We start from the raw sequence: 22550 nt of genomic DNA, 5'->3' as shown, positions 1-22550 counted from the left end.
TTATTTCTGCTAAGCCTTACTTTGGCAAAGGAAGCTTTGCCTTAATACCTTTTGCTTAATTAAAGAGGGCAAAACTGGTAAAACTCAAATGTATGAAAGAAAGTATCTTATAAAAGACAGTAATTGCTAAATTGATAATGCCAGCTTTTGTTACTTGGTACTACGAACACATTTAGTTTCACGCCTATTTTATGTGCTTGGTGTGTCTGCCAGAAAAGCTAAGCTCCATAAGATGCAATTTGGAAAATATGGTTTAAATATACGGAATATAGTGGAATACTGTCTTTACACAGTATCCTTTGTTAAAAATAAACCTTCCTCATCCCAAGAGAATTGCTGATAGCCAGAGAAGCTATAAACTCTTGTTTCTCTTGGATCTTAAAACACCATGACCTCCTGTAACTCGTCATAATTTCCTTAATTTTAACTGCTGAGCTGGAGTTGACATTAAATAGCTACAAAAACAATAGACTACTCTTCCTGGATAGCCAAGATGCCCTTCAGCTAAATCCAAGGCCATGACAATGGTGAGGGGGGATCACTAATTCTGTATTCTAGGCAGGATCAAAATAGCAGGCGAGAGATATAAATAAAGAGAGTGGAAATGAGAACTTCACACATCCCTGCTTGTCAGCGGGCCAATGAAGATGCATGGTCTGGAGGCATCAGCTATTGAGGCAGAAGGGAAACACAAAGTGTGGACCATACCTGGGCCTGGAGCTTTGTGGGAGTTTGGTATGGCACAAAGGGTGTTCACTATTTCCATATCATTTTGGAAAATCCTTTTTAGTTTTTAACGCAAATTAAGCTGCTCAGAAAAACTCAGAGGAAACTCTTTGCATTTGGAAACAAGATCACTGATGAGAGTTTGTGTTTTTCTTCTTGTGTTCATATGTGATTGTTTGCTTTTGCAGGTGTGCACTAGCATGTTGATGTGAGTAAATCTACCCACTGCCTAAAATATCAGTAGTCTCCTGAAATCTCCCCAAAGTGTGTTCTATATTTCTCCCAGAGTGACTATTTGTTGCTTGTAAAATGTCTCAGATTGTTTTACGTCTGCCGTTTCACAGAATACACAACCTTCCCCTCCTCTCTGTGCTTGAATTAAATTTAGCAAGAAAATCATTTTTATGAGAGTCAGGGGAGTGGGGATAAACGGATGGATTATCTTTAGAAAGAGAAGAACTAGCTCATTAAGGTGAGCTGTATCTCACAGCAATGTTCTGCTAATTACACAGCACATAAGCCAAGGAAAGGCTGCTGTGGCACACATGCCATCTACTGGTTAGACCAGAATGTGTGCATGAGGCGGTGTACATTTGAGTATATTTGTAAAAAGAAGTGTCACATGTGGAGGTGAAAGTTGAATCTTTGGCTTGAAAACGTCCTTTTGGGCTTGTCTGTAATAGTTAATGATAGCGTATGGCTGTCATCAATTTTGATCCACTTTATTGTTTCAGATACCAAAAAACCTGCATGTTTTGTACCTGCTTCTGTTCCTCTCCCAGGCTGTCCCACATGGAAGCCACAATCTTGGAGACATCCCCGAAAGTGGCGTTGGGGTTTGAGCCCTTGATGGCCGCCTGGGTGTCTCTGAAGAAGAGCGCGTAAGCAGACACAGGTTTCTGTGGCTCGTTGGGGTCCTTCTTCTTCTTCTTCTTTTGAGGTTTGGGTTTGGGCTTCATCATTTCTGCTGAGGCCCGCTTCTCACTGTTTATCTATGGTTAGAAAGAAGGAAAGAGAGGAAGGGTAAGACGAGAGACAAAGTAACAAAGACATTGGTGCTCATAAGACAGAAATGTACTCTTTAGGTGCAGCTGCTACAGAATGAAGCATGATTAGACTTTCAGTATGCAGGATATTTAAAGGCATGATTCATTGATTGGATACGATTTTTGCAAGGTTAAATATACGTTTAAAAAACCTTCAGCATCAAACACTTTGCACATGTCGCTCAGCATCATTGAAATAGCAGAATAGGACATTCAATTAACGTTGAGGAGAGGGTGAAAGCAGCAGAGTTCTGAGAAAAGCAGCTTGTTCGGAGAAGAGAAAACAGATCAATTTACGGACATGGCTGAATGAAGACTAACAGAACGTCAGTGAGACAGGTTAGCCTCTGGGGTGTTGGAGGGGGAAAGGGAGGTGTAGTTGAAGAGAAACGGTCCAAACATGGGGTAGGGAGAAAGAGTCCAAGGCTAATTAAAATCTCACATTGGTATCACTTTATCAGACGCTGGATTCACGGATATTTTCAGATTTTCTTTCAATCATTGTCTTTTCTCTTTCATGTAGATAACAAAAACATTAAAGTCCATTTTCGGAGGAAAGCATAAAGAAAAGGATTAAATCTATATATTTTTAGAATGTACCCGGTTGGTTTGTCAACAATTCCACACTGCGATTTGGCTACACTTTCAGGAGGCAGCTGCTCACATCTGTGTGATGTACTCGATCCAATACACATGAATACAATTTCATTTTCCGTGCAGGGCTTTGACGGGGAGTCAAATCCAGGTCACCTGATCCTGGTTGTGATTCTATATGGAAATTGCCTCCTTTGCTGAGGAGAGAACACATCAAGCACGGGAGAAGGAGAGAGAGGAAGGGAGTGGGGAGCGACAGAGAGGAAGATAAGGAGAAAGAGAGAGAAAAGGTGAAGCTGAGGGAGGATGGTGAGGAAGAAGTGACGGCTTGATGTTGTCATTAGTATACGTGGAACATCCGTTAACCTGATTTCTGGGTTGCTATAAAGGCAGGAAATAACGATCCAATTTCCATCCATATAATAGAAGATATCATGACATACTGAATATATAATGATACATTGGTATTATGTCAAATTAAGAATGTTTATGTGCACTATTTACGGGTGAGGGGTTATGGAGAGTAACAAATGTTGCTTTGAGTGAAATGAGAATGAACGCCTATTTTGGGCAAAAGAAGCCCTTCTCCCAGCCTAAGGTCCTATTTCATCAGGTTGCATTTTAGACATTTTAAACAGCTTTGAACATTCCCTTTCATATTCTACTGATCCTGCGTTTCAGTGTTAAAACTCAGCAGGGGGGAGAACAAACCATGAAAAAGATTTGTCCCTGTGCAAGTATCAAACAGAAACTTGAGGACATTTAAAGACGTTCACATCCATCTAATGCATACTTATCATTGGGATTAAGCAACAGCCATGCTTTTCCCTTTAACTGTCAATTGGAAAGCAGGAAATGACTGCCTTTGAAAATCGCATTGTTTCAGCTAAGCAATTGCAGCCAAACAACACAATGTATTCTGCACAGCATGAAATTAACTCATCAAAATTCAAGGTCCAGGAGCACATTTGGTAACTGAAGAAAGGCTTCAAAATGGCTTTTGTGCTGCGCGGGAGAGAATAGATGTTCTCATTCAGGGTGATGCGAAAGTATTGCTTGTCTATTTCACAGCTTACAGGTAATATTCATTTTTTTGTTAGTACGCCTGGTTTCATAAAAAAATAATCATCCCTCACTTTTAGGCAATGAGGCAGAAGACAGGCATTTGAAACGACATCTGTTCCACTCAAGCCTTTGAAGTGAAAATAGAATACACTGAAGGTAGAGCTAATGGAATGACAAAATAGAAAAAAAGAAGGCCAAATAATTTGCAGGAGAATTCACATAGAGCAATGGCATAAAACAGCTCGGGCATATTATTTTATTTATTTATTTATTTTCCTCCCTTGTTGTGCGAGGTTCATATTGGGAAATGATAGGAGGCCAGCAACTGAAAGGCTGAAACGAATACAGATACAGCACATCTTAAAGGAGTAAACCTAATCTCCATTCACTGCAGTATAAAAGTGTTACAGGAGAAATTCATCCTGAGATACCGTGTTGGGACATTAACAATTTAGGATTTTTAATCTGAACAAATTGTTTTATTAACCTATCTCATCAACCTAAAGGGCTGTCATTTGTTTCCTTCAATTCCCAGAAGAAGAACAAAAGAATCCAAGAGCGGGTGGCAGCCTCAATGCAAAAAAGGCCAATTAAAAATAATCTATTATTCATATTATTTACCACAGTGGTTTTAGTTGTTGGCTTTACAAATGACTGATGATTGATAAACAAATACCCACCACATATCCACTATACAGCATCAAGCTTATTCTCATTGTGTTCTGTAGGATGGTACAGAGAACAATAATGATTATGACAGCTGTTGTTGTCAGTTGAGAAGAGTCACATCCCTTATTCATAACGCAACATCTTGTGGCTGCACTGCATTCTGGTCTATTTTCTGATACTGTCACAGGAGAGATTGGTATCTGGTCTTCTTCCACGATGGATTTCTCCCAGTGTGACTGCTGAAGCAAAATCAGTCTGTAAAGTAACCCTTTGATTCTGATGTGCTGACACTGGATCTTGACATTTAACATGCATATTTGAGACTATTGGACATTTATCTTCTGTATAAATCTTGTTTTGCTTGAGGTACCCAGATTTGACATGGAGTCATTTGTATACCTTTGGGCAGAGATCAATATTATTGGAAAACGTATGAATATCCTGCAAAACCCAGCCTGGTTTACATGTTTAAGCTATGTTGGTTATAAGTATTTTCTCCTCATTAAGGTGTCCTGATTAATCAGAAGGAGTCTCTCCTGCAAGTTTGTCTCTATTTTCATTATATCACACATTTGTTTCAGAAATGCAGATATATCCCTTCATCATAATTAGAATTCAGTATTTCATTTCAGTAACATAAACTGCAGTGAACATGTGCAGAGTTCTGCTTCAGGTCAATCTCTTCTTCTTGAACTATCTTGCTCTAATTTAACTATAGCATATTTTGGGTGATATCGTGCCGATAAGAATGCATTATCAAGCCTATACTTCTCATCAGGAAATGATGATGATATGAAGCGTCTTTTCAGATAAAAAACAACATTACTTTATGTGCAAAACAATAATATAATCTACATTTTTCAAATGTTTAATTCTGTCCAAACATACACAGTCCATGAAATAATTGTGCCTAAATACAATTGTACATCTATAATCAGGAACATTTTAATTTGACCAATTAAAATAAAACAATAGCGGGAATCTAAGCATAATATTTGGTGCTTGGCATTTTTTTTAAACAGTATTATTTACGCAATTCGATTTTTTTGTTCTTCTCCAACAGAGGAGACAATGCCTGATTGATACTGAGGCTGAAGAACAAATTCACTTCAGCTATATTATAAAGACCACAATGTGACAGCCAAAAAAAGCACAGAGGTGTTGTAAGAGCACCCTGTCCTGTACAGAGCAGTACATTCTAAAAGTATTTTGTACACAGGTTTCTAGCAAAAGACTAAACTATAGTGTCAGCCTTAGCTTGCCCATCCCATCAGCATTTCTGTTGTCTGAGGGGTGGCGGCGGATGTGGGGAGACAGATAGGGAGGAGGGGGTAGCTGTAATTCTGAATGGACAGCACTGCACTGGCAAGACAAGATTAGAATTGACAGCCTGATAACTGCGTCACTATCAAAACAGGAGAGAGAGAAACAGAGAGAGAGGGAGGAGTGGAGGGTGTGGGATTAAAAGGGAAAGAGAGACAGAGTTGATGTAGAGACAGAGTTGATAAAAGGAGGAGGGGAGGTGAAGTGATGTAGAGAAAAGAGTGTTGATAACAAAAAGAAGGACGGGCACAAACGCAGAAACCGACAAGAGTTTAAGAGACATAAAAATTAGACAATAAAATCAGGTAATAGTATGGGAGAGTATAAAATTGTTTGTCCAATCACCGCCTCTTGAATATATGTATCATCATCACCATCACCATCATGTACTCTGAGCAGCAAAGTGGAAAGTGGTGCATGGTGTATTGATTTCAAAAGGCCATAAAAACAAACAGGAACTACTCAGAGGTGATGCACAGATACACTCTCTCTTTACAGTGATGGTCATTACACCAACACACGATGCAGAGCGCGACACTGAATCAAATCTGAATGCCATCCACTTCCAAAGTCTATAACACTTCTGTGGATATCAAGCCAAACAACTGTAAAATGGGAATATTCAAACACACAGTTGCTCTCAGTGTGTTGTATACTCTGTGGTAGGAGTAAGTGTGCACACATCAACAGAGAGTACAAGACAAACCCACTTTTACATGCTAGTATTTGCAGAATAATGTCTCAATGTGCACTGGCCTGAGGAATGAGCAAGTACAAGAACAAGTACTACTCAGCACCGACTGTGATACAGAAGTGGCTCTTTAAAACTGCAGTTCAAGAACATCAATCAAAGATTGGTATTGAAGTCATCTTTGATCAAGGAGTGACTTGGAAAGAAGCTAGTAAAAGTAGTTTTAACTAGGGGACTTTTCGAATAATGAGTTTTTTCTCGGTATTGAACTCCTTAAATGTTGAACTTTTTAAAGTCTTCATTTAAAGAGGCATGGCAGAAGCCTACTAGATGCAGTGTATTTTGAATAAAAATAGTTATTTGGCTTTGATTAAAGTATATGGCTTTGTCAGAAAGGACTTATTTTCTATTAAAGGCTATATCTAAATGAATGTTCTTTATAATGCTATCCCCACAATAAGAAGAAACAAATGTTTCTATGTAATGTTACTTGCTGCAAAGAATCCCACAATGCAATGATGCGAAAATTACAGTCATCAGACACTACACCTGTCAGTGATGAACCAAGGTCGTGATTAATAACATATCTCAATTTACATCTCACTGCCGAGGTAACAGATGAGTGTTTAAAAATACAGGTAGTGAACAATGAGTGAATTAGAGATTCAGACACAGCGTAAGAGGCTTTTACAGACCGCATTTTCTGTTAAAAACATCAAAGTTAGGTTTTGAGCACTGTTTTGATGCACCTGATTAAAAATGTCAAAGTCCAACATTCCCTCTGAGTGATTTTTACATTCCTAAAAAATGTTTATGTAATGCAGTGGAATAAATCTCTTCGACAGCGCGAACACGGACCTCTCCGCACCAGAATACTGGAGAGAAGCACGGCTTAGTGCAGCTGTTACAGACTCTAAGCCTTTGTGGGTTTATAAATAGATAAATGGCAATGGTTAGAGAAGCAGCAGTGAGAATAATGTAATTTCAAGATGCCATATATAATTTTTCTGCAATTTTTACCACCGGCTCTAACTTGCAGGTTGTGTAGTGCAACAAAAACATCCGAGCACAGAGTTACTGTGGCACATGCCTTTTATGAGTGGCTACAAAGTCAGCAGGTTTAAAAATGTAAAAGCATCTTTGTCAACTGAATAACCCCCCCATTTGTTAGCTGCATTTTCTGGATGTAGGGATAACAAAAATGTATGATCAATGACGAAAACTATCCAAAGTTTTTCCAACATCATATATTTGAAAAGCATTAAACAACTCTCAACCTGACTATAATCTGATGATTTGAGAGCAGCAGAGAATACATGCTGCAGTGGGTTTTGAAATAGAGTAAGCAAGTCTTTGTTAAGTTTCCATAATTAGGGTGTGGGATCATATGGGCTTACATTTTGGATTTTATGTGATGCATTTCGTTGTTATTTGGATATAGGTTTCACATCACATTTCAAAGTGCCCCTGTGTGTAATGCTGTCAAGATTGTGGCCTTACAAAATGTTGGCAGGCAAGATGAGAACGTAAACAAAGCTGTTTGAAATCCGAATGATTCGACTTTCTTTAAACTAAGACTTGCCTGTACACGTCATGGATGGAGATCCAAATACAAGATCCTTTTTTAAATTGTTTGAATGTGTGAAAGTCAAGATCAACTAAAAGTTACATTTCACATTTGCACTACCTGTCAATTGTTTTACAATCCCTTTACCTTTGTGTATTCCCATCATCTAGTTCACCATGAAGGCTTGATGGATTAAAATACATCTTAGAATATATATACCATGCCCGACTCATCTGGAAGCGATTACAGCTCCATGTCAGACGGCCCATCTGTAAGCAATGAGCAGGACGGCATGTCAAAGCCGCCGCACAGATCTCTGAGTAAAACCAGGCCCTTGTCCAGAGTGCAGCACTCATCAAATAAAATACAGCCCGGACCAAACAATAATGAACCGGAAGTGCAGATTCATGATTGTGATCTAAAAGACATGAAAGGACATCAGTGGGAATCGTATAGACCTGATCCATAAAGAGCCCATTATGGAATTTGTATCCAGTTCTGGTGCCAGTACAAATATACAAGGGTTTTATGATGTGGAGTATTTCATTAGTGTTTTCAAACATGTGGGCTCGCACTACTGAGCAGGCAATGTGGATTTGATTTCTACCAATATTCCTATGGCAGATATCTTGATTTAAACTCAAGCCCAAAGCCATTGCTGAACTAAGCAGCATGATTTTCTTGACTCTGGGAAATGACTGACAGCTCTAAGGAGCTCCTCCCTTTGAGCCCTGCCTAACAGCACTGGACCTACTTAATCAGCCTAAATTGCAAAGTCGAGGCCCTTGTATTTGGTAATGTGGTGAAAACAGTGGCAAGTGAGAGCTAATTAGATTAACGGTAGTTTAACGAGCTGTTGGAGGGGCCCCCGCAGATTGGATTTTAATAAATAGTGGCAAAAGCATCTGCTATGCACTTCCTGGCTCTGCTGGCATCCTAATTGGCCCCAGTGGGTTGCTGTAGCTCAGCACTGCACTGTGCAATTTAAGAGGGGGGAAAGGCAAAATGCTTATCTTCAATCCAGGTAGGTCTGGGAAACAAAATAAAAAAGGATTTATGATTGTATGGCTTCACAGGCAATGCTTTATTAACATTAATAAAACACTTATATAATTTCTAAGGCTTTTATCACCACATATTTTTCACAAAATGTCCACAGAGCAGGAGGAGAGAATATCTCAGTGTCTAAATAAAAGAGATTTGGACATATTCATCTTTTTCTATTGTTTGTTTTCAAGATGAAATGTTCCCGTGATGAGGTCTTTGTAGAGGCAACAGCACAGAAAGGGGAAAACAATTAATCAAACATGAATGAGCGACCAATAGCAGGGTTATTTCCATAGCAACAGCCCGAGGGGACAACTTGAACCCTTTAATGTGAGCTGGTGATGTCTCTTTGTAAACATCTGCGCAGCGGGGGGAGAAAGCCAATGAGAGAGCCTGGCAACAGAGGCATCACAGGGCAGCAACCTCTTGGTAACAATCGAAGTTTCCATTATCTAAAATTGAAAGGACCTAAAAGTGTTCTAAAATATTGTATTCAGGAGCATTTAGAGATGATACTCCTCTTTGTACCACTGCTGTTCAGTGTCCAAAAACATTAGGGTGGTTTACAAAGAAGCCCGCAGCTGCTAACAACAATATGCAAATGATCAGGGAAGAGTGATGTTTTTGAAAAATAAGTTAATTTTTGTCGACACAATGTTTTTTTGCTGCTTGAAGAAGAACTAACATCAAAGCCATTTATACAAAATATTTTCCCTGATGTTATTCCTCTTACATCAGGCAACAAATCACAGTCATATTCTCTCTGGTAGTCGTGCCTTATGCAACCTGCAACCAGTCGGCTCACTCAGCCTCCAGCTGTGACCAACAGAAAGCAGTATGCTGGTGCACAGACAGTACAAACTGCTATTATCAAGGGGCGCTTGTTGGCGGACACAAAGGCTCGAGATTAATTGTTGTTTCCTAAGTCTCGGATCGAGGAGGGGGGGGGAATGTTGTCAAGGCAATGTGTTGTCTTTATCCACTGATGTGAGGAAAATAAATGAGTAAAACTCCTCACATCTTTCACAAGCATTTTAGAGTTACAAGAGAAATGCATGAAGAGAAAAAAGGAGAGGGAATTCAGAAAGCGCCGGATGTTCCCTCACTGCGGTCTAAAAATGACTAGGGATGCAGTATAGAGTAAGTATACAGTAGCAGAATAGTAATTCAGCGCACCACAATGGTCTCAGTATGTTAAAGGGAACAGCCTATAGCTTAAGGGAAATGTGTTATCCAGTTCTAAAGTGAATTACACTCAACAAAAATCCCCAAACCATTCTCTTAGAGCTGTTTAAAACAAATTAACAGGCACTTTTTTGCTCCATTCCGTGCTGAAACAATTGTGTGACTGGGCAGTATTTGGAGTTAGGCAGCACCACCGCCGGCAGGAGTAGGTATCCGTAACCATCTTACAAACACTCTTGTCCTAAACCTCAGTAGTTCCTTGGGCGAGAGTAATGGTTTCTTTGCACTGGGCCGCAGCGTGCTATTGTAGAATCACAGAGCGGTTAATTGAAACAAATGATTCTAATAATGGGACATTATCCCCACAGGCTGGCTTTGTGGTGGGCCTAATTAGCGTTGCGGTGGTGGCGAGGAGGACGAGTCACCACGCTGATCCCTCAAAGGAAGCAGCCGAGGCCTCCTTTTAAGTGGGCAGTACGGGATTCTCCTTCTCGCAGCGTTTACGGGTGTCGGGCTGTTTTAACACCAGCGTGCTAAATGTAAACATGTCTCGTCGCCCCCCAGGTCCCTCGTAGGGCGAGTAGCAGTCTGTGCCGTTCTTTAGCTGCATTTCCTTTCCGACTGTTCAAACCTTCCTGACGTAACATTTGATTAGGTCTCCAGCTTGAAATCTTTTAACTTTTTATTACGTTTTTTAAATTGTCGTCTGCAAAAAATTTAAAAGTGACAAATGCATTTCTACCCATCTGTTAAATCTTAAAGGTTATTAATTCAAAATCATAAAAAGCTGAGATAAAGCAGCATATTCTTACAATTCTGAAGCTGAACCTAATGGCAATTATTTTGTATTTTAGCTTCATAAATTATTTAGATTTTCTAAATAATTGTTGATTAATATTCAGTGAACTTACTAATTGATTAATCAAATAATAGTTATGATTATGGGCGACTCTTCCCCCCTCGTTGTCCTCTCGCATGTCGTTATGGTTTCCTTTAGAGCGTCAATGTCCCGCAACTAATGTGACAACATGAGATATTGTTTTCCAGATGTATTTTGATCACCACTAAAATCTGTTTTTGCCTTTCCTAATTGTTTACCCTTGTACAAGATGATCTCAAAAAGTCAGCTGTAATGCAATGTTCAAATCTCTGTGACCGAGCTGTTTTAAATATTCATTAGTCGTAACAGTCGCCTAAGGTTATTTGAATTAGCGGCATGAATATTCATGAACGGCAATGAATGTGCATTTGTTTTTAATGCTCAATCTGTTAATACTCCTCTTCATTACTTCACTCCGGAGCCCGCATAATAAGCTGCACAAAACAAAGCGTTACTTTTTTAAGGCACAATTCTCTTTGGAAGCCTATTTGTTTCGGTTTAAATGAAACGGGAGTGCCCTACCAATTATCTTGCTGTCATTTCTCTTGACGACTACAAGACACATTGTTCACCCCTGTTGTGGAGTGTAGCACTGAAGGGCATCTGTCTTTTTGTGAAATGAAAAGCCACAACAGAAAACATTTCTACTGTTACAAAAAGTGATTTATCTGGGAACGTCACCAAGATGTCATATCTATCCCAGTGAAAGGCAGCAGAGCAAGCGGGTCATATGAGATATGTCTAAAACCTACAGTGGAAAAAAAAGATTGCTGTTTCAATTTAAAAAACAAGTAATCCAGCTGCAGTGAGCATGTGAAGTCAAGTCAAACTGCAATTTTCAGTGACATTTCTTTCTTTTAGATAAAGTTTATTTTAAGGCAGTTCTTCTGATTAGATAGTAGGATAGTAGGTCACTTGATTGAACTGTGATCACTTTTTTATTTTTCACCCGTTTGCTTTCACTGCATTTTCATGTCAATATTTTTCACAGGTTTGTGTACAATTTTAATAGGCTTACTCTGATCTTTTTAATAGCTTGAATTGGCCTCTATCTAACTATCCCTGCGCTGTCGATAAACACAGCTGTCAATATCGTTTTTGTGTTGCTGCATTAAAATGGTTATGGCCTTTCCCCCCGCTGTCTATGTCCTAAATGCCAAGTGATGCAAAATGAATTTCCTTTCGCAGATTAAATGAAGTCAAGCTCACATAACCTTGTAGCAATCAGTGACTGAAGACTGATCCTGGAAATGAAGGCAAACACATACACAGTGCAAGCACACTGTAATGGGCACAACTGCGCTTAATAATATACTCAGTATTTCTGCGTCGTGACTTATTTATAGGCTGTTTTGAGGTCAGTTTTGTTTTCTAAAGTTGGAGCTCCACTTAATAAATATTTGCTATACAACCAAGAGATCTGCAGCATTTCAATCTATTTTGTTTTTGTTTTACATCCTGAAAATGTATTGTTTGAAAAATGTGACTTTTGTCAACCCTGTTTTCAGCGGCAGTATAGTTTTCAGGAAAACTGCTCTGACAAACCATACGTATCGTACAAACTCATCCCCAACAGTAATTTGAAGTTAGCACTTACCAAGGAAAGTAACAAATATAGCAACCAAACACCCACATATTTTTCCGGGGATGATTGAATATGATTCAGCGTTAAAAGAGAGTGATTATTACACATATTTCCATCAGGTGGCCAGAAAAGAAATGCTAAAATTGCTAGACAAATGTACAATAAAGTGCAACATAAATCGATAACATGTTAAAAGAAAACACCCCAAAAATGTTAATGTTAAACGTTAATGTTAATGCTAAACGTTAAAAATGGACTGTTGATAGATTGTCACACATCTTGTCAAACATATTAATCTGTAACCACATGTTTAACAAAAGTGAAAACTCCCCAACAGGAGTCATCTGACTGAGTGTGTGACATAAACTTGTAAAACTGGCAGCTGCTTTTTTGACAGCAGGGGCTTTCCTCCTCCCGAAACAGCCTCATTACACCGGTAATGAGACAGGGTCTACTGCTCTGTTTCAATATTTAAACGTGCTGGCGCCCCTCAAAGCTCCATGTTGGGGCCATTCTGCAAACTCCTCCACGACCCTTCATTACCATCTTATGGTGAGTGTCCCTCCCCCTTTATTTTTTCAAAGCGCTAGATCTTGCTTGCATCTCCCCCAGGCTAAAACCTCAGTCAGACCTGAACCATCAGGGGGCTTGTTGAACATGAGACCCCTGGGTGCCACCTCTCCCGTGAGCGTCGTGGTGGCAGGAACGCTGACAGCTAAGAGTGAGATAGGGATCTTCTCTTCCACGATGAGCATTCGCACGAAGGCATGTTACATTTCGCGGTCCAGTCATTCAAGACGTGGCCCTTTCTTCCTTGAGCTGACAGAGTACAGGTCAGCGTTGTGGGGAGGGGTTCAGAGAATGTAAACATTTCTGATTGAGGGCTCTCTCTTTTATAACGCTGATGTTGATCCTTTTGCTTGTCGGAGTCTTGTAAATGGTGCAATTTCAAGTCTGAGAAAAGGTTCAAAACTGTCAGTTAAGACAACACACCCGTGCAGCAGAAAGGATCAAACCCTACACCTGAACAAAGTGCCTGTGCTTTCAATTGAAAATGAAAATAAAAAACTCAAACCTCCATTTTCATCAAACGTTCAAGCTCTGAAATTTGCTTAACACTATATCTATGTATTTGACACCCGTTTTATCTTCCGTTACACATCTTTTTGATACACCAGATAATATTTCTGTTGCCTGTAGACTCATAATTAGATGGAAAAGAGGAGGATGTCAGACAGAATAAATGTATCTGGAAAAAAACAGGGCTCTTGCAGAGACATATGCTGTTCTGCATGGCAGAAATAATCAGATTATTATAAAGCGAGCTCTGAATGAGCAGAAATTACAGACTCTTAAGCTATCAAGACAAACTAATGCAAAATCATGCGCGTACAGTATGCAGCATGAAGATGATGGTCAATCTGCTGCTCTCACTGCTGTAATGATTTAACTGTGTTTGCTGTAGAATCGATGTGCGCTGAAAAGGAAAATCCCAAAGCAGGGAGAAGTTTACAGAGCTTTAGCCTCGGGCTAAATGTTGTACAAAAACCAGCAACAACATCCCTTGAGATGAAGCGTATCTGTTGCTCCAGCTGAGCTTGTGCTTGTAGGAGGTTTATATGCGCTCTGAAGGAGAGCTTTTATTGAAGAGGAGTGTATCCTTAAGGTAACGCTGTTGACTTTTTATTTGCTCCTTCAGCAACGGTAAAAGAAGACTGTCGAATGATTAGGGTTTTGGTTTTTACATCTCCTCCAATTTTGTGGGTTTGCTGAAAGGTTTTTGTTAATACAATACAACAAAGGTGAAGGCTTCCTGTTAATTGCTGACCCTGGTTACACTGAGAGCCTATTTCCATCCTCCCTTTTATTGTTTAAGCAGTCAGCAAGCATACATTCAATCTTCCTTATTATACTTTTATCAGTATGAAATTATGGTTAATTGACTTTGTTGGGGAATCATCAAATGAAACATCCCTAATGGAACCAAAATGAAAATAACGTCATCTCCAATTGCTTTAAAATATTTTCTCAATATACAGCCTACTTTCCTATTCCGCAGCCTCAGAAATAAGCTCCTCTTGTCCCAGGAGATAATAAATGAATTGAATCCCCCCACTCCAAGCCCCGCCAACCCCCTCCTTCTTCCTTATCGGTCATCTATTTTTCCAGAGTAAGCTATTACTTGCTGGGGTTGCTAGGCAACAAGAAATATTAATAGCGGCTATTATTAGCCAGGCTCTGCTAGAGTAGTACTAAAATGTGGAAGTGGGAAACATGAATGTGTTACATAAATCTCTGGACCTTTCACAGTGTGTGCAAGTCTCTGTTTGTGCCGTGATTTATTGCAATGACGGTTCATTTATGAGAAAAGGGGGTGTGAAATAAGAAAATGGAACATTACCCTGAAGGGCTATTTGAAAATAAATAATTGCAAAGGTGAAACAAAAGCTGTTTAAGAAGCAGGCACTCCCTCTCCGTTTCCTTCTACGACTATTGGCCAGAAGGGGCTGCTTTGTTACAAATACTGGTGCACTGACATCACATTAAATACACTTTATACATAGTGCATACAATTATCCATGTGTATATGTTGCTTTCTTTTAAAATCAACTCCTCCAAATGATCGTAGAGGTTTCTTCAAACCAGCTATCAGCACTAAAAAGCAGATTGACTCCAAATGTTCCAGTCAACAACATCTTTCTCCTGTAACATATATTCAGCAGCAGTATCCAATGGATTGTGACCTAATCCTGAAGACTGGCTTTCATGGAGGCCTTTACCACCCACGGGAAAAAATGGAGCTTGTAACTTACGCAGTTTGATTCTGAAAATCACATAAGACCTGATTAGCGGAGGATAAATGCCACGGATGCTCACATTAAAGCATAAATATTCATGATGGAGGGCAGAGAGAAAAAAGTAATATTTATGTCAGATGAAAGTATATAACGTTGAATAATTCACCACACAGGCCATCTATAATTCATCTGGTTCGATCCTATGATTAAAGCATTTGAATGTGTTCGCCTGGGGTGTTTACATGTTCAGTCTGAAGCATGTTTAACACAAGAAAAAGTCCCTTTACTGGAGGGGGGAGTGGGGGTCCTCAGTATCCTTTTGAAAAGAAAAATCAGCTGACAAGGGATATCCCCTTCTTTTTGTGAAGATGTTCTGTTCAAACCCCCCCCCCATCACTCCTGGTACTTTTTTTTGCTTTGCCGATCAGAACGAAGGAAAATGTGCAGCGCGGTGTTTCTCGCTCCCTCTTTTGACTCACTTTGACGCAATGAAAATCTGTGAGATTTGTAGCTGAATAGATATTAAAGGAGCTGTGCTGTGAAGGTTTGCGTGTTAAGGAGGCAGCAGCGCTCTGCATTTATTCATTTCGCATGTAAAGACCGCCCTTGCTCAGGCTGAACTGTCTAAGCTTCCTTGGCCGCTAACCGGGCTAATTATCACTCTAATGGAAAACCGCTTTGCTATTATGAAAAAAATTAATGGAGAATATTGAGAGCGGCTCGGGAAATAATGACTTACTTTACTGTTTCGTTGCTGCGCGGCTGTTTACACATGTTTCAATGGAGTATCATAGGATCAATACTTTTTTGGAAACATTTTGAATAGACTGAACTTTTCTATGACACCGACATGTGAAACCTGCAGAGGAAATGTTCTCTGCGCTGACTTGCTGGCTGACTCCCAGCCCCCTGACCACGGAGACTAATAGCCCACCACAGCGCTTGACTTGCACGATCACAAAAGGCTGCAGCTAAAAGGGGACTGACAGAAAAAGAAAAAAAAAGATGTACTCACCGAGTGCATAGGCCCCGAGAGGAGGTGGGTGTCCTGACCCAGCATGTTGGACATCATGAGGGCGGGCAGCTCGGGGTAGGAGTAGGTGTTGAGCAGGCCGTTGTGAGGCATGGAGTGGAAGGGGTAGCCGGACTCGTGCTCCATGAGGTGCAGCAGAGAGGGGTCGGCATGGTTGGGGGGTGTGATTGGGGGGATCTCGTAGTCTTCATCCCCAGCACCTCCGCCACTGCCTCGGCCTTGACTGGAGTAACTCTGGAATGGCAAAGAAAATATTTTTTAAGAACTGCAATCACAGCAACCTTTACTAATTTACTTATTTTTGACGTAATTTTTTTATTGTTGCAAGAGGATGATTTGTTCCCAACATATATTAATAAAACAAAAGGAAAATGCCACGACAGGTCACGGATTGACTTTCATCTGTATGGGCAAATTAGAGTCTGTAACCCATACAGTCATTTGCATATCTTTAGAACGTGGGAGGAAGCACACAGAGGTGATTCTACATGACACATTTAGTTATAGCATAAATAAAAAAGGAGGCTGGTTTGAATCTCTAAGAAAAACATGCCAAACCAGACGACTTTATAGTCGTACAACATTTTAAACTTAGCTTCAGTTACAATGCAGCAGAACAACTGCCAATAAAGGATGTTCCAGAGTAATTAAAAAGCTTCATAATTGGCTTTTAAATGCACCTGTTGCACTTTGTTGTTCACATTTGTGTTTGCAGCAGACAGTCAATTCAGGCTGTTTTGCTGGAAATAAAAATAATTAGAAATGCAAATTGTTGCGCTTACAAAAGTGTAAAGAATTAATTCAACACAAACATACACAGCAAATTAATTAGAGTTAGACAACAACAGCTGCCGTACGGAATAATTTGCTTCAGAAATCTTGACAGCTTTAAAGCAACAAACTGTCTGCGTGCACGCCTTTAAATTACAGTTAATCAAATTAATTATGTGGAAAAACAGCATTGACACTCAGTTAGTGGCTATTTTATAATCTCATAATTATAATGCCAATCATATTTTTAGAAACAGAAAAACTGGACTAAACAAATCTCACATTTCTCATTATTAAATGTGTCCGGTATGTCAAGAATACACCCATCGGGGTAACACAGCACAGATTTGTATGGTACTAATAGGGTGATACATGAGCGGAGCCCGTGCTTGTCTTTTCCTGGGCCTATCTTGACATAATATTACGCAGAGAAATATGGTTTGTGCTCTCAAAAAGCATACTGTGGGTATTCACCAGGGAATGAAAAGCAATTTTGTCAGAGGCAATCTGATGCCAACTCCCCTTTATAATGACTGAAGAAAATTAATCATCACAAATAATATTCCAGTGTCAGCCATTCAAGAGCTTTTTAATAGAATTTTTATTATTCATGTCTCGTGGTACACATCAACTAGTCCGTTCTGCAACATTTCAGAAATCAATTCAATATCATCTTCGTGTAGGCTGTCATCTCGCCTGCCAGTGTAGCAATTCATCTTGAAAACAAATACTTTTAGCAAACAAATGGCGAGAAACGTCGAGCAACGGCTACAATGTCCTCACAAGCAGAACTGGTGCTTGAAGATAGGATAAAAGTCTCATATGCACTATCATTAGGGAGAAAATTATATAATAAAAGGGAGTATGTTTACTATCAGGGGGTGATGTGCTGTGTTCTCTTCCCATAACACTCACTCTTGGTGCTTGCTCAGAAATATTATCACTGACAGTTCCTTCTCCCACGACAAAGGTTTTGCAAATGTGTTTTCGTTGTCTCACATTTATTCTTGTTGTCATTTGTTACTATTGTTAACAAGCAAATGCCCTAGGTTTAATTTAATAAACACATATAAACACATCTCACTGGTTTGTGCATCTTGTCACAGCTTTTTAAATGTGAGCATTTGCTGCCCTTCATACTTTTAACAACCAACTGGATATCTTTGTGTTTTAAAAAAAACGAAATACTTGAAGACATCATTTTGGAGTTGTATCCTTTTTTCATGTCAGACAATGATGAATTGACAGCAGATTAATCGTCATCACATGTGTCATATTCCTGCACCAGGTTAGGCTTAGACCACTTGGTAAAGATTAAGAGACGATAATTTTCATAGTTAGATTACATTTTGTAATTCACATTAACATTACGGGTCTTCGTAAGGATTTTGAGCATTTAAAAAAATTACTAATGAAACAGCTTTTTCCAGAAATTTTATTTTGCAGGACTCTTAAAATGGAATAATCTGAGAAGGGAACATCAGTCTTCGGTTAAACTGCCTACAGCTCATTGACATGTGCACGTACAGAAACGGTGCTGTTTCACTATAAACGGATGCAATATAAAACAAGCAGGAACTATAGATAGGGAGCTCGACTGGGGTTAAACCCGTTTTAATCGCTATAACGAGGAAATCAAAGAGATGGAGAGGCTTGTTTGGCAAGAATGAGTAATTTACCACGTTGAGTTTATGTAACAAGATCTAAATGCTCTCAGAGGCTATTTTACGACCGTGCCTTCCATCCCGTTGGTGAATTTTTATTTTATTTACAGCTTCTTATGATGCCCTTGAAGATAAGACACGGGGCAAGGACATCACAAGTTTAATATTTTCAAACATATATAAATAATTCATAAATATACTGTCTTTCAGGACAGAGAGTGGATAAAAGAGAAAGGGGTCAGAAAGAAACACCAAATGTTGATTCAGCCATCTCTGTAACCTTCACCTCACCCCATCTCCCCTCAAGAGGTGAAATTTAAGCAAATCTGTCATTTTCCTGGACAAGGATGTTACTTTGAAGAATCTACAAATCAATTCTTCCCTTATTCTCTTTCTGTATCATCAACACGATAAAGCACCAAGCTTCAGTTATGATTCAACATCAAAACACCATATTGCTGTAACGTAGTTTATAGATGTGAGATGTTGCTTCCAGGCATATTGACAATCATCGTACATAAAGCAGACCCTGGTTCTTTGAAAAAAAAAAAGGCGGAAAATGATTCACCCAAAGGGAACAGTGTTGAGTTTTATATCTTGCAAAACATATATGACTTCTGATGTAAGATCTTTTAAACCAGAAATATTAATAAAAAATTGGTTTTACGAATAAGATCCATACTTTTTTCTACTACAGTATACTCATTGTTTTTTTAGCTTAAGATAAAAACCTATTTCCGTTAAATTAATAAACCACTGAGCTGTCCCAAGCTCAATAAGAATAATGACACTCAGTACAATCTTATTGAATTTTGCTTGAATACATTTCAATATGTGCTTGATTATCAATTTAGATAATTGAATTGTGATTGAAATATCTTAATCACTGATTTCTTCACAATATTATAACATTGAAAGATGTTAAATTATTATATTTAATCATTGCCCAGCCCTTATGTGAACATCTTCACAGTATGTTAGATTCACAAATATTGTGGTACATGCTGTAGTAATCTTTAGCAAGGCAAAGCTAAGCAACTTGGGATTTCACCTTGACATGTACGCTTGTAGGATGAAAATTCCGTGAGCAAAAAGCTCCACCTTGTTGAGTTATCTTAAGTAATTAAGTTATCTTAAGTGGAAACAAATTAATTAGCTCAGTTTTCTAGACACATGCGGAGGATGAGATGCAGTCATTAGCTCGGTGATGGAGTCATCTGTGGCCTATGAGGTGTTTAGAGGAAGACAGCTCACCTGGGAACTATGATGTGTTCGTCAGCGGGAGCAGAATGACAATGTTGCACACTACACCGGAGAGCCTGTCATGGCTGATGGGGGGGGTGGGGGGGTGGAATTGTCCAAAGACAAGAGCTGCCTCTCTTTGATGGACTTAGTTATTACAGCTTCAGTGACACTCAAAGTGTGTATTGAAACACTGATATGGTTTGGAAAATAACTAGAATCAGGAAACTCTTTTTGCATCATAAACCTTAGAACTTTGAAAGAGTAGACAGTGTCCTATAGAAAGTCATCTAGCCATATGCTACTTTGTGCACAGAAATGACAGAGCAGCATGATTTTGGCGACAAACAACAGCTGGCCATGCATACATAAAGGTATTCACTTCCACTCTGTGTATTGCAGATAGACGGATGGCAACAGTACATCTTTTAAACATCCTACAGGATTTCAAAATTCACCTTCAAAGATCAACCTTGCAAAGCCTAGAAAAGGGCAGAAATCAAACTCATCATCGGCGCGTGTTGAACATTGCTGCAGAAGTGACCATTACAGCGACGGACTGCAGGGACCACAAAGGCTATCGGACCTGGCTTTGAAACGACAAGAAACCCCATTTGGGTGATGTATCAGGGGAAGCAGACAGAATGGTACAATAGGAGGAGAATGGGAAAGCAGACCCACCTGACTGACTGACAGCAAGACAGAACTTCGATAAGTGAAGTGTGTAAGGCAGGCAGGCGCGGGGGGGGCGGGGAGGGTTTTAACCACGATAGTAGCTCAGGGTCATTTTCAGCGTCTGTTACTAAAGGTAGGCTGTGGTTGTGCTCGGACCAATGGCAAAGCAGTGAGCTAACCTCTTCTATGCCCCCCTGTGCACTTGTAGTTCTCAAAAAATGTCACATCAAAATGGATCTCATTTAGGTGGGTAAAAAATACCTGACTCTCCATTGCAGATGTGGGTGGACCTGTGCTGGTTTTTCACCTGAACTCTAAAAACACTGCTGCAAAGGAAGTATTTCTAAAAGGTGCGAAAAGGGTCAGATGCTGCACATGTATGTCAATTTCATATATTTTTTTAAAACCTCACCGTTAACAGATCAGAGACGAAGGGTTCAGGAATATTTCTGATCTTTTCAGAGAGAAACTGAAATCTTTAATGTATGGACCAAAGGCTATGTTTTCTTTTTTTAAGGGGGCAATACTATATTCTGAGACACATTTCATATTCTTATTCATTAAAAAGAATCATATAAATAAATAAAATATGTTGTCTCGTAGTCACTCATCCCCCCCCCAGGGAACATGGAAGCCCCAGTAATCACATATGGCACAATAGCTCGCCTATAATCCCCTTTATTTTTATTTTCATGATGTCACTCTCTTTAAGCCTCTTGCTTTATGAGTCGCAAACGGAGTGGAGAGGGGAGGAAAGGAGGAGCGGAGAGGAGAGGAAAAAGCAAGGGAGGGGTGAAAACAAATGATGTGGATCCCTCATTGTTCTTTCTCTATGCCCTCATTCCAGTCAGGGTAATAAGAGAACATTGTGATTTACTGTCAGTGAAGCGCAAGAGTGCATCAGAGAGAATCCACTGCGGCAGGGGCCATTAAAATAGATTTAACTTCCCACAGTATTAGGCCAGATGTCTACACTTCTATTATATTTCAATCAGCCATGACCTTGGTCTCCATATGATGAGAAAGATCACTGGGAGAGAGGGAAAGAGGGAGTGAAAATACATGCAGAAAACCAATAGAAATATCAAACTACTTAGTCCCACTAAATCCATCTGCTCCGCTGTGCAGCAAATACAGAGAGGCTGGGACAGAAATAGAGGTTTCAAGTTCTCCTAAAAGAGTGTATGAATCATTGAGTGCACTCTCGCTGCTGATAAGTTGCTGTTTTTTTGGGGGGGAGAGCTGCTTTTTTGCGAGGTTTGATACGAGTAGGAAATACCACAAAAGACAGAGGCTCTTTTTGATGTTCATTAAAACCTCAGCCATCAACAGATAGGGAACATGAGTCTGTTCATATTCTAGAAACACGGGAATATTTCACAAAACATTGAATGCCTCACATTGCTGTTTTCTCACATATCTCTTGATTCTCAATAAATCCTTTTTCCCCCTCTTAACATCCTTACTCTGATTTCCATCCATTCAGCTCCATGAAAGCAGAGCAGAGGTCATTGCATGTTCAATTTCAGAGTGTGATGGTAATTGGACTTATTGGCTGACATGGACTGACCTACATAAAGAACCGATCCCTGCTCACAACTGTAACTTAGCATCCCTCCTAGCATGGGCGTGTATGTTGTGGCAATGTTCCTCTGATGTCCCTCCAGCATTGTTTTCAGATATTTGTGCCCACAGTGCTGGTTTAGAGCAGGAAACAGTTTTCAGCCTGAGTCCATGCTGCTGAAATCGTACGCTCTCTTGAAATTTAAATACACACCGTACAATATGTATCTCCACTTCATTCTCGCGACCTTGCCAGCGGCTCCGTACAGCCTCAAAGAGGAGTGAGATGTGTGTTGGCGTTTTCAGACCCTCAATTTTCATTTTTCAGCCTTTGTCTTAAAATGTCCCCCTAACTTTTCTTGCAGGGATGCAACGGATAGAGGATGGAAAGGGAAAAACATTCACTAAAGTATAGAGGCGGGGGGG

General features: G+C 39.7%; 1 protein-coding gene across 4 annotated transcripts in view; it reads right to left on the bottom strand.

The window, feature by feature from the left end:
• LOC104956588 (TOX high mobility group box family member 2-like) overlaps positions 1–22550 on the bottom strand; it is a 74999-nt gene that overhangs the window by 5750 nt on the left and 46699 nt on the right. For all 4 annotated transcript variants that reach the window (XM_010784095.1, XM_010784096.1, XM_010784097.1 and 1 more), the window contains 2 exons: positions 16192–16443; positions 1488–1718 (listed from right to left, as the gene is read on the bottom strand). In XM_010784095.1, coding sequence (XP_010782397.1) covers positions 1488–1718; positions 16192–16443 — 483 coding nt within the window. The remainder of the gene's footprint in view (positions 1–1487; positions 1719–16191; positions 16444–22550) is intronic.

Source organism: Notothenia coriiceps, unplaced genomic scaffold, assembly GCF_000735185.1.
Source record: "Notothenia coriiceps isolate Sejong01 unplaced genomic scaffold, NC01 NC01_scaffold00026101, whole genome shotgun sequence".
Classification (NCBI taxonomy): Eukaryota; Metazoa; Chordata; class Actinopteri; order Perciformes; family Nototheniidae; genus Notothenia; species Notothenia coriiceps.
Note: the sequence above shows the minus strand (reverse complement) of the source record. Positions and strands in the feature narration are given on the sequence as shown.